Source organism: Schistosoma mansoni, chromosome 3 (assembly GCF_000237925.1).
Source record: "Schistosoma mansoni strain Puerto Rico chromosome 3, complete genome".
NCBI lineage: Eukaryota > Metazoa > Platyhelminthes > Trematoda > Strigeidida > Schistosomatidae > Schistosoma > Schistosoma mansoni.
In genome coordinates this window covers 24,156,178-24,168,890 of record NC_031497.1, presented here as the reverse complement: position 1 = coordinate 24,168,890, position 12,713 = coordinate 24,156,178, and the positions used below count along the sequence as shown (strand labels likewise).

The 12,713-nt window shown below is 33.3% G+C and overlaps 2 protein-coding genes across 2 annotated transcripts in view; one reads left to right on the top strand and one right to left on the bottom strand.

Moving 5' to 3' along the window:
• The window catches only part of Smp_132560 (hypothetical protein), a gene marked incomplete at both ends in the record, with an annotated part of 198,872 nt that overhangs the window by 165,650 nt on the left and 20,509 nt on the right, over positions 1-12,713 (bottom strand). The window lies entirely within an intron of this gene.
• On the top strand, positions 294-3,274 carry Smp_197500 (putative cln3/battenin; the record flags this gene model as incomplete). Its single annotated transcript, XM_018799736.1, has 3 exons — positions 294-308; positions 1,619-1,759; positions 3,152-3,274. 3 exons carry the CDS (start codon positions 294-296, stop codon positions 3,272-3,274), a joined length of 279 nt encoding a protein of 92 aa, XP_018651495.1.

The following is a 12,713-nucleotide window of genomic DNA, read 5'->3' as shown; positions in this document are numbered from 1 at the left end:
CAAGTGATATACAAAGTATGGGAAATATCTTGAGGATAAATCACTACAATCTAGCTGATATCAGTGAATTCCAAATAGGACGAAAATTACATTCATTACTATACACAATCCATTGACTATAAAATAGTTTACTTCAAGTTTTGTTATTTTGTTGCATTTCAAATTTCACTTTGATATTTCGTTGTTACCGTTATTGTTCATTTAAATAATATAGGTATCAAGTACTTTATCAAATTGGTGTATTTTTATCAAGATCGTCAGTCAATTTTATTCATTTTAAGACCACTTGGATTATGTCACTGCTACAAGTAAGTTCATTAATTTGTTTTTTTGTATTACTGATCTGTTTTACTTTAAATAAAGTCAATCAGTTATCTATAACGTAGGACCAGTTATATATATATGTATCGATCCAAGTTGTCATACTTCATTAACACAACAAGATGAACACCATATTCATAGAAGCAGTTACTTCAATAGTAGTTATATATATATATATATATATGAGTGCTTCTCCATAAGTTTATAAAGAATTTCATCAAATTGACTGAGATATTTGTCAATGTTCAATAAATGAACTGCATCCAACACTTTTGACTACTTTTTTTCTCTTCATTTACTTGATGAGTGTTGCATATGCGAGTGTAATTTTCACATGATGTCTTATGTTTAACCATATTTATGTCTTTTCATCCGACATGTTCAACTATACGCTCGATTGACATATTCATAGTAAGTAGTTACAGATAACTTCAGTTACTCGAACTGAAGACTTCACTTCAATGTACGTTACTCATCTACGAAAAATGAACAGAATACTACTGAATAAAAAAATGCACTTTATGAACATTGAAAATATTGAGGCTAATCTGAGTTAACAAACTAACTAGTGACTATTCATTTTATTATCTATGCTTCAAGAAGTGTTCAAATATGTCTACAGGTTGATTGTGACCAATGTTAATAACTTTTGATTACTTATACATTTTAGTAAATTATCATTTTCAGAAGGGGGGGTTGTGGAGATAATGATCATATGCTCACTAGTGACTGGCTCCATGAGGTATTTCCTGGGGTTCTAATAAGAAGCAGTAACCAGTTGAGTTCAACCAGATCTTTTGGGAGATATCAACTCACTGAAGATATTGATGAATGGTTGCTCAACTTCGTGAATCGGCTGAAGTTAGACATTAACACCGTTGGATGCCGGCCAGCTCAGTGGTCTATCGGTTAAGCACTTGCGCGCGAGACTGATAGGTCCTGGGTTCGAGTCTCACGAAGCGGGATCGTGGATTCGCACTGTTGAGGAGTCCCACAATAGGACGAGACGGCCGTCAAACAGTGCTTCCAGGTTTTCTATGGTGGTCTAGCTTCAACTTACTCGTGATTTCAACTATATAAATTATCATTTGTTTTACTGCCTTCTAGTGTCTTTTCAATGATCAACATTTGTAAAACGGCTAAAGCATACAATGCTAAAACTTTAGCATAATAAGTGTTGTAATCATAAAGATTGTAAAAGATTTTCATGTTCTTTTTAAGTTATCATAATTAACTATTATTATTATTATTATTATTACTATTATTATTATTTCCTTTTGTTCAATCATTCAAACAGGCTATAAATTTTGTAATTTGTTTATTACAAGTGATCTATTCTTATATACCACATATATGGATAATGTTCATGGTGATATTCTATGAAGGATGTCTAGGTGGTTTAACTTATGTTAACACGTTTTATAATATTCTTCAAGAAGTAAGTGAATAGGAAATAATGACGAAAATACTTTCTCTGGTATTGTATTCTCATGTAAAGAAATCTTTTACACAATAAAATAAATAGGCTCCGACTATGTTATTAGGTGGTTCAAGATCGTCTGCAACAAATAGCTAGACCGAAATCCCCTGCTAGTTGGTACTGTTCATAGCAAGCTTTGCCTGTAATGTTTAAGGAATTAGTGGTCATTGTGAGATTTAAACCTAGTTCACTCAGCTTCATAGTCTTAAATGTTGTCGTTGTAGTGTTCTTGTCAACTAGGACGAAAACTAAAGCTAGTGAAACTTCCCTGTCGTCCAGATCGAAGTAAGCTAAGCAAGTTTCGAACCTGGTACTTAACGGCCAAAAAATGAATGCCTTTATATGTTATCAGCTCTTCTCTTATTTTTTTAAACTGTGATTCAATCAGTTAACCAATGATTTTGCTGTGTTTGTATTCATCAAGTATTAATGCCTTATGTAACTGATATGTACACCTAGTGGAGCTTGATGTATTTAACGTTCAGCTAAACAATTTATGTGATATGTGATAATACTGTAGTAAACGAGAACTAAGGTGGGGAAGACCAATTTATTATTTCATGCGGAATTACAGAGTGCCTTTGTAAAATATGATAATCATACACCAAATACATAATTTGCACATCTTCCTTCAGTTGTCCTTTACATGCTTCATCATTCTTTCAATTCTGTTGTTTTTGCAGTTGCTCTGTGTTTACATTCCTCTTCTTTCTAATTCAATCTTCTCCTGCCGGGGATTTCACTTCTTATATTTGTCAACATAAGTAGCACACACCACAGTATTTTCAAAGCTGCCTAAACCGAAGTTAGTGTAAATGGAGTTAGAATCTAAGGTTTAATAGTTGAGTACCAAATGTTTTAACCACTATAGCACTGGTCCACTATTTCTTCTTGAGTAATGGGATGGCATAAATGAAGTACACTATCATTTAAATGCATACAACTAAATTTGAAGCGGAATTTCTATTAATCTGTCTATTCTCAGAATGTTTGACGGTTAGAAGCAGTTGGCAGGAAACAACTGATTAACTTATGTTTTGTGCTAATTGGTAACCGTTAGTTAAACATTTCTGGAGTCTTCAGAGAACTAATGTTCCCTGATGATTCAAAACCTTGGTCACCAAGTTTCATTCTGAAATACAACAACTGAGTTATTTCATCCGTGGTTGACTTATAGTACTGAGATATTTATAGTTAATTGATCACTGATTAATGATAACTAATTTTATGTTTGTATAGACCTTAGCAATAAACATTCCTCCTAGTTCAACATGTAAACATTGCAAAATCTTTCTATTAAACTGGGATATATAAATATGTACCTGTATACATATATTTCTGACTTTATAGACTTCTCCTATCTACCGTGAATATGCAATGGCAATGGCAACTGTATCTGATTCAATTGGCGTAGCTGGAGCTGGATTTCTATCCGTATATTTGCATAATTGGTTGTGTAATATATTAACTTGAGGATCGTAATATAATTTTTTTTATAATGTATTTTATTACTTATCATTTTCAACTAACAATCTTTATTCGGTTTGATTTTTTAACTTTAATGTTATTGTTTTGCATATGATTAGAATGTTTTTAATATTACCATGATAATAATAATTATTATTATTACTAGTGTATTTCTTGATTACGTAATGTGATAGTTCTGTTTTTCCCTAACCATCATCTAATGCATTATTGTTCTCAACATAGTTGTTTACATTTCCTGACTAGTAAATTATAAATGAATGGATAGGAATGTCGCTTGTGTACAAAAATGAATATGATTAGCAATGATATCTTCATGTAAAACGTGCAGTAATATCTCATATTTAAAATGTAAAGGATTTTCATTGATTAATTTTAGACAACCATTGAAAATTAGGAAGAACTGGACTGCTACTTCGTCACGATACAGGATGGAGCCGAGGATCTTCAGGTTATTCAGTGAGTAGTGCAATTCTCTTCAGATGCTATTAAAGAATAATTATCTCTCATGCAATGTAGTACCAGCTAGCTGTCTAGCGCTTCCTCGTTTTCAATGGTTTAATAATAGGTTCATTTTATGAACCTTAAAATTCAATCATCTTCACGAGCCCTTGATACCAGTATGAAGAATTGTTCGGTTGAAATTATTTTATCTAGGGTATTTTTTGAGGACTACAACTATCCAGACATAAATTTCACCCATAGAAATCTACAATTTCTTTGACTGATATCATTACTTGTGCTCGTCGTATATTGATTTATTCCAGCTTATCATTTATACTGTAGTATTGTTAAGACAAGATGACATGATATTGTTAGCTTATGTAGTTCACTTAACTATCAGCATATCTTAGGAAACAGACATTAAGATGGAAGTGGAATGTTTATTAGTTAACTGATTGGTTGTTAATTTATATGGCAACTGTATAGACTAAAAGTTACTATAATATTTGATAGCCCATTATTAAGTTGACTTAGCCACTAATTCTCTCATTTATTTCATCCAAGTTTTACATAGGTCATTGAGTTTTGAAAGGAGTGGAAAAGTATGCTATTATATCGCAGCTACTCCTTTCATTTCACGGAGCCACATTCATTGCAAAATAAAGATTATTTGCCATATGCTTGAAAACTCTTGATTGGTTGAATTCTATTCAACACCATTTGTTCTGTTGTCTCTGAAGTTTTGTGTGTCTATCAAAGTTGTATGGGGAAAATAGATTTAAAATTAGAAGAATCCCATCTAAGTTGTGTACATCTCTAAATTTTGTGATTTAAAGAATTAGATGCAATAATTCATCGTACCACTTTCAATATACCTTATAAGTGTTACGTAAATAAACTAGCATTTATGATTGGATAACATGATATTGAATACTCTTTAACAACTGAATAATGTAAATATTTCAGTCCTATACTAAGTCTGCTGTTGCTTGTATAAAACAGTGTTAATGTCTGTAAAATTGGGCTATGTTGGTCGGTATCCTATTAGGAAGGAGAAAACAGTGTTCAAGATTACAGCTATGTTTTTTGTATATTGAATATCAACTAAAATATGAGTTAAATCGAGAAATCTCTACCGATTATTTGTTATTAAATAACATTGAAATCTAACACAGCTTTGTTGAGTTATTTAGAGTAATATTCGCATTGAGACTTTCTCGACATAAGTCACTTATTACCATCGACTCGTGAAACATAAAATTGATTTTCGTTCGATGACCGATTCCAATCATGTTATCCATTTACCTTATATGATTTCTCGAAGTGCTGTACCGGCACGTTTCGCTACTTATTATTTCTAATAGTAGTTGACTTAGTGCCCATGAACTAGATTATATTACTTACACTTGTTATCCCTCATGGAGGAACATACGCCAACTACTAGCATTCTCTATCGAACTCTGTCCTGGGCAATCCTTTTCATATCTGCTTCCCATTCCCGACGTAGTGTGTTTTTTGGTCTTCCTCTTTTCCGTTTCCCTTCAGGATTCTAAGTTAGTGCTTGCCTTGTGATTCAGTTTGGTGATTCCCGTAAGGTATGTCCTATCCACTTCCAACATCTTTTTCTAATTTCCTCTTGAGTTGGAAGCTGGTTTGTTCTCTTCCACAGTAGGCTGTTGCTGATGGTATTCGGCCAATGGACATTGAGTTCCTTGCGTAGACTTGTTAAATTAATCAGCTTATGATTAATTCAATTCGGAATTAGATTTTATAAATTGATTCATAAATCACCTGTAGAATATGTATAGTTCGTTGTTCAGGATCATTTACAAATTCAAAAGAACTGGCTCAAAGAAGATTTGATTCAAAAGTTTGTGTACGGCTAAAGTTGTAGCAGCTTACCGGTTCAAATCTGAGTATTGAATACAAGAGTCACGTTCAGCCCATTATTCTTTCATGATCTTATTACCTCTTCTAATTTTTGCAAGTCCCAATTATTGTCTCATTGTATTTACCTTTTTTTCTGTAAATTAGTCAGTGGTCTTTTTTCATTTCTCATAGAAATTATTTCTTATCACTAATACATAATTTATAGTTGAAACTTGAAGGATTTTGATAATTTTCGAAATGGTCCATTCATTTAAATTCACTTAGTATTCTTTGTTTGAATCTTCCCATTGATGTTTAGGACTGCAACTGGTCAGACTCTAATTGGCATATCTGCATGCTGTGCGTATTGCCTCGATATAGTCCCAGAGTGAACATCAACTCTGAGATGCAGGTACATCCAGCTGACGAGTCCCAAATAGGACGAAACGCACGTCCTGGATTGCACTGCTAGCCACTATCCACCTTTGATCCATTATTTTCCTATTTATATCAACACCTGAAACATTTTGGTGTTTTTTCTCCAACACTTCATTAAATTATGCCATACCATTCGTTATATCTCGTCATCAAGTCTTCTGAGGTCGACCTTGAATAAATCTTTGTATTTCTCTAACCAGGTTTCAAAAGTAATACCAACCGGACCATCGAAATTAAATTCATGGATAGAATTAATAATATGATCGACATGAGATTTGGAAGGGTCATCTGTAACCCTATTTTGACTTAGGTGCAATTTTTGGGTTAAAGTCTCTATAATACGAACCTGGAACTGTTCGGAACGTTTTTCTTGACGCTCCAGCAAGGCTTCAAATTGTTCAAAGGTAAATGACATCTTGATAAGCTAACCCCGTCGCCAGTTGTTATATCTCGGACTTAGATCCTTTGTCTGTCGCGTAATACTTGAGCACTCGAACGCTAGAACCCTACCAAGTCACAAATCAGAATACAGAAGACAAGTTGAAGGAATACTATTCCAAACAGTGTCGATTATAGTACTAAACTGTCAGGTATTTATAGTTTTTGATAGAAACGAAATCATCATTATAGTTATCCAATCCGCACACAGGGAGTTATCAGCATTGTCCAATAAGGAAGCTAGACGTGGTGATTCTAGAATATTCTTCCAAAAGCTGATTAGATGGAATATGTTCGGCTCCTTCTGGGCTTCTTAGAGCTTCCTCAACTTCACCTGTGGACCACCCTCACACCATTTCATTTTTATAAGCACGTTCTACACTTGAAAACATTTGACTATCTTTAATAATTCTGGTTTTATAATCTAATACTTCTCTACTACTTATAAAAAATTATCTATAACATGATAATATCATCGAAAAAATTTTTTCTTTACTTCATATATATATGAAGTTGTTTGTCGGCAATCTAACCTATCATCAGGTCATATACTCAATAGTTTGAAAAGATGATTAGTATCGTTATTCTTTATTTAAGTAGTATACATCAAAACGGAATATTTTGAAGTATACTTGATTAGGTACTTATAAGTGAAGTACATTGGGAGTATTTATATTGGTTCAATATTCTGAAAAACAAAACAATTCCGAATATTTAATTTACAACACGATTTATAAACAGACAATATTGTTTTGATATTTCAGTCTCATATACAGATATCCAGATATATATGTAAAACATCAAACTGCTTAGGGTAATTTATAAATTTGCATAAAATAATAACATAGTCTACATAACAGTTATAATGAATAAACATTCTATGTAGTTAAGGTCTTGACAAATTAGTTATTGAAGTTTATTCGGTTTCGTCTCATTTGGGACTCGTCAGCCGGATGTACCTGCATCTCAGAGTTGATGTTTACTCTGTGACTCGAACCCAGTACCTTTCGCTTCAAACTCCATTGCGTTATCCATTCGGCCATTGAGTCCTGATAGCCACGTGCTTGTGCAATGGGGTGAAGTTTAAATTTACTTAGTATTGTTTGTTTGAATCTTCCCATTGATGTTTAGGATTGCAACTGGTCAGTCTCTAATTGGCATATGTGCATACTGTGCGTATTGCCTCAATATAGCCTTAATTCAATGGCATTGTAAGCAAAGATGGATAGTGGCTAGCAATGGAATCCAGTTTGACGCGCGTTTCGTCCTATTTGGGACTCGTCAGCTGGATGTACCTGCATCTCAGAGTCGATTTTCACTCTGGAACTCGAAACCAATACCTTTCACTTCAAACGCCATCGCATTATCCACTTAGCTACTGATTCCTGATAGCCACTTTTGCTAAGATATATTACAAGAAATTTCTTGATGAATACAATGATCAAGTTTATTCGAGTAGTTAGTGAAGATGGATAGTCTTCATTATTGATTAAAGTCTCAAAGATTTGTTCATTTTTTGATGCAATGGCTTCTAAATTGATCTTAGTTCATGTCATTAAGTGTTTACTCAAATCTGAGGTTGATTCACTTTTATTTAGACCAAATAAAATGTCATACTGTAACCATTTATATGTAAATTGATTCCTCTGTAGCGACCGACATGACTGTCTGGCTTTTAGTGGTGATGGAATTTTATCAGTGAATTTGCAATATGACAACTGCTGATCATGAGTTTACATTGGAAAAACCATGTTTTGATGTTAGGTGGTTTGATGTAGTCTATCGGAAACCTTGGTGGACCTATGTTTGGTGCTAATTGACATTCGTCACTAATTAGCTCCTGAAATCATAAACGATGTGACTACCCTTGGTGGATTCGTAGTCAAGCTACCCTGCTTCACAGTGTGCGACGTTACCGTCCAGCTATCTGAATGGCGACTGAGATATTTACATTGATCACTAAGTAGTAACAAATATGATGTTTATGTAATCTTCAGTGTGATATATTTCTATCAGTTGGGATGTTATCACTAGTCTAAATAACTTGACATCACATATATATGAAAAAATAATGTGAACAACAAAGGTGATAAATTATATTAATGAGACACTTCTTAAGTCACTGGACAATAACTATTACGTCAGAAAGAATAAATATGTCCATATTCATTTATACTTGACTTTATTTTCGGACTTCTTTCATTTACTATATTTGTATCTATGTATGTATGTATGTATGTATGGACATTTTGTTTAAATGAGAGAAGAATAAAAATTGTCCAAATTTTGGTTTATATATAAAAATCTATATTTTAAATTTTACACACTGAATAAAACAACATGTTAAATAGACTTTTATTATACTTAAAGTGAAGTATATAATGGAATTTTACATCCTTATTGTTTAGAAAAAAAATCTCTTACAAATGGTTACAATCACATGTTGTTTGCTTAGATTCTTTTTTGTTTTTTTTTTTTTGGAAGAAAGTCTTTTTCTAAAAAAAAGTGTATTTATTCTCTGAAGAAGTGGCTTACATTAAATCACGAAACGTCGGGAAAATCTAATTTTTCTACTCATTAGGATATCTACAAATATATTAACTTATTTATTTATTATGCATTACAGAAAACTTGAGCTAATCAATAAAAATGAGAGAAATTTGAATAAGTGTCTAAGTCATAATATGAGATTTCTTAGTAGTAACCACTTTTATAAATTTACCAGGGATAAATTCTGGACAGAATTATACTTCATGGTGAATTACATTATAGTGTTAAATACAAATGTGTTATAATTTGTGTTTACCTGGATGCCCTGTTATTGTTCGACTTGATAATATTGCCGATTAGAGAGCAGTAAATTATCTTGTGAACAGTCTAGAGTTCTTATCGGTCCTGCTTTCTGCCTAGCCCAGCTAGTTAAGTCCAGAACACCAATAACAGCCTCTAAAATATAAATCATTATATTTTAAACATACTGAATTTATATACCAAACAAACTAACCACATTGTACCAATAAAATAGAAAATAACATTTGTACAAGATTCAGACGAAAGTGGCTGTGAATGTAGGAGGCAGTAATTAACAGACTGGGGATAACTCAAGATTAATCATTTGGAATTCATTACTTCAAATATCAATCAATTATAGAAGCTTTTCAACTAAGATTATCGAAAAAAAGGAGAATTTTTATACTGAATACAATTTTAAGTATATTTTTTCTAATTATGTTTTATTTCGAAAAAATTCAAAACAATTTAACGAAGAAAATGTTCATAATGAATTATATGATTGAGCTTAAAATTATTTAGCCTATTAGTCACTTATAAAATGTGTATTCAATTATTCATAATGGAATTGTAAAATCAATTATCAAACAAAACCTGAAAGCACTGGATGGTTGTTTTATCCTAATGTCGGACTCCTCAGCAGTGCGCATCCACAATGCCGCCTCACGAGATTCGAACCCAGGACCTATCAGTCTCGTGCGCGAGCCGGTATCCAACGGTGGTAATGTCAAATTTCAAACAATCCACGAAGTTTGAGCAACCGTTCACCATTGTTTTCAGTGAGTTGATATCTCTCAAAAGACCTGGTTGAACTCCACTGGTTACTGCTTCTCACTAGAACTCCAGGAAATATCTCTTGAAGCCAGTCACTAGTAAGCATATGATCATTATCAGAAGGGCTCGCACGTGAGACTGATAGGTCCTGGTTTCGAATATCGCCATAACACTCCATTCAACGTCACTTTACTGAACCAAACAGCTCTAACTATCGCCTTCTCTTCTGGCTCCGCGACGGCGTCCTCAGAACTTCACCCTCTCAGCCTCCGGTCTAGCAATGACACCAAATGTAGTGAACGAAGACTCAGGTGGGCGAAACCAATTTATTAATTAATGGGTGATCACATAGTGGTTTAGTAAATCTGGAAATCATACATTCAATATATCATTTGCAAATCTTCTTTGAATTGTCTCTTACAAGCTTCATCGTTCCTTCATTCCTGCTTTTGTCTCGATTGCTTTCAGTTTCCTTCTCTTCTATTCATTTCAGTTTTCTCAACCTTGTGCTCGCAAACACTCCATTTTCGTCTGGTGTTGCATACTACTTATGTCTGCAAACATGAGTAGCATACACCACACTGGGACTGAAATCTCTAGTCGTGAATTCCATTTTTCAAATGATTCAGTAGATTATATTAGTTTTGTCTAAAAATTACTAACAGTGGTCAATTTTTTGAAAGTTGTATGGATAGCTATTTTCTTATAAAACGTATGGTAAACATCACTGAAAAGCTATCGAAAATTCGATCAGCAGTTACTTCACATATAAATGAAATGTATTTTAATCCATAAAAGACAGTTTTCGTCAAATAAGAGAAATTGGGAGTGGGATCTTTTCAAAGTTAGACAGAACTTATTTCCCTGAAAGTTTTATGTATATCATTTAAAAAGTTACCTCTCTACATTATCTACTAGTCTCTCTAAAATAAACTGTGAACGAAAGGGCGGGCAGGAACACTATTTACTACTTTGTGACTATAGAGATGAAAGGCATGCATAGCCTGACAGCTTTCGATCATAGCGTCTTCCAAGCACTCTCCACCTTCCGTAGAACCACTGAGTAAGCAATTTTGAGGTTAGGCATAGGGTGATAGGCAACGATTACAAATCGATTGACAAGGATTTAAGTCTTCATCAACCGAAGGGATTTGGAAATTTGTTACGTTTGTCTGACTATTGCCTACCTCGATGGTGAATGCTTGGTTATGTAGTAGTAGTCTGGAAGAATATTAGGAGCGGCCAAACCAAAATAATACATCCGTATATGAAGTTGTTGACTTCTGATTTGATCTATGTTGATAGATGCAGAGTACCTGGCTGGAGTCCGCTAGATAACCGTGATCAGCAGGTGAGGGTTTTGTGTAAGATGACTTAAATTCAGTCACAATAGAGCGGAATCATTCACTCTTTGATTTCCATTATACATACCCTTCATTCTGTCTTTTTGATCCATGTTTTCGATTTTCGGTTTTTATCTTTACCATAACTGTAACGTTATTTCAATGGCTTTTACTTATCATCTTATTGATTTTGTTTCGTCTTGTTAATGTAGTATAAAAGTTTGAGTTGACGCATATTTCTTTTAGGATCCATATTAATTATAACTGACTGACTGTATTTCAATAAAAATCGTCAAATATCACGTCTATTTGGTCGTAAACTATTTTATTTATGCAGCTCCTCAGCATTCTGAGGAGTTCCATACTTGGACGTAGCAGCCGTCTAGTGCTTCCAGGTTTTCAATGGTGGTCTAGCTTAGATTGACTAATGAATTTAACTATTAAAATCACTACAACCTCCACAAACTCTCAGTCTCAATGTCTATTAATCTAAAATAATCTACTGGTCTTAGCGGATTACTTCTTTTACTACTTAAGAGAGATTATTATTTCTCCATCTTGGAAGGTTTATCTAACAGGATTATTGAAGTTCATAAAATTTATAAATCATAGTGATAGATAAGTTATTATTGTGAGGCTAAGAGCGAAATCAAAGACACATGTTTCATTCTATTTTCGACTCATCAGCTAGATTTGCCTCCATCTCAGTGTTGATAACCAAACTTAAAATGGAACATAGTACCTTTCACTTCAAATCCTAACACGTTATCTGCTGAACCAATAAGTTCAGATAGCCAATTACATTTACAGTAAGTACGATATGTATATCATACCTAATAGGGAGATTTATGCAGTGATTTCTGTTATTACAAATAATCCAAAAAAGAAAATTTTGTTTAACAGATTTAAAGTATCATATTAGATTGTATGTTCATTATTATCATTTCTGTATAGAGATTTTCTACATGATTTGGAATTTTTCATCCTTCTTTATTTTAGTTAACCATTGGTCGATTCAGTCCAATCATTCAATAGTTCTTCCGTGGTGTGTGCTACCGATGTCGACAGATATAAGTAGTATGTAATATCAATCGAAAGTGAAATGCCTGGCGGTGGAAAGTTAAGAAGATCAAAGAAAAAGAGAACAAGAACAAAGAATGATTGTTGTGAGAACGAAAGAACAATGAAGTCTGAGACAATTGATTGACATTTTGTAAATAAAGTATTTACTGTATGGTTCTCAGATTTTACTAAGAGATTCTGTAATCTATATGTTCAAATACATCCGATTGTCTCCACTTGTGTTCTCGTTCCTACAGTCCATACCATAA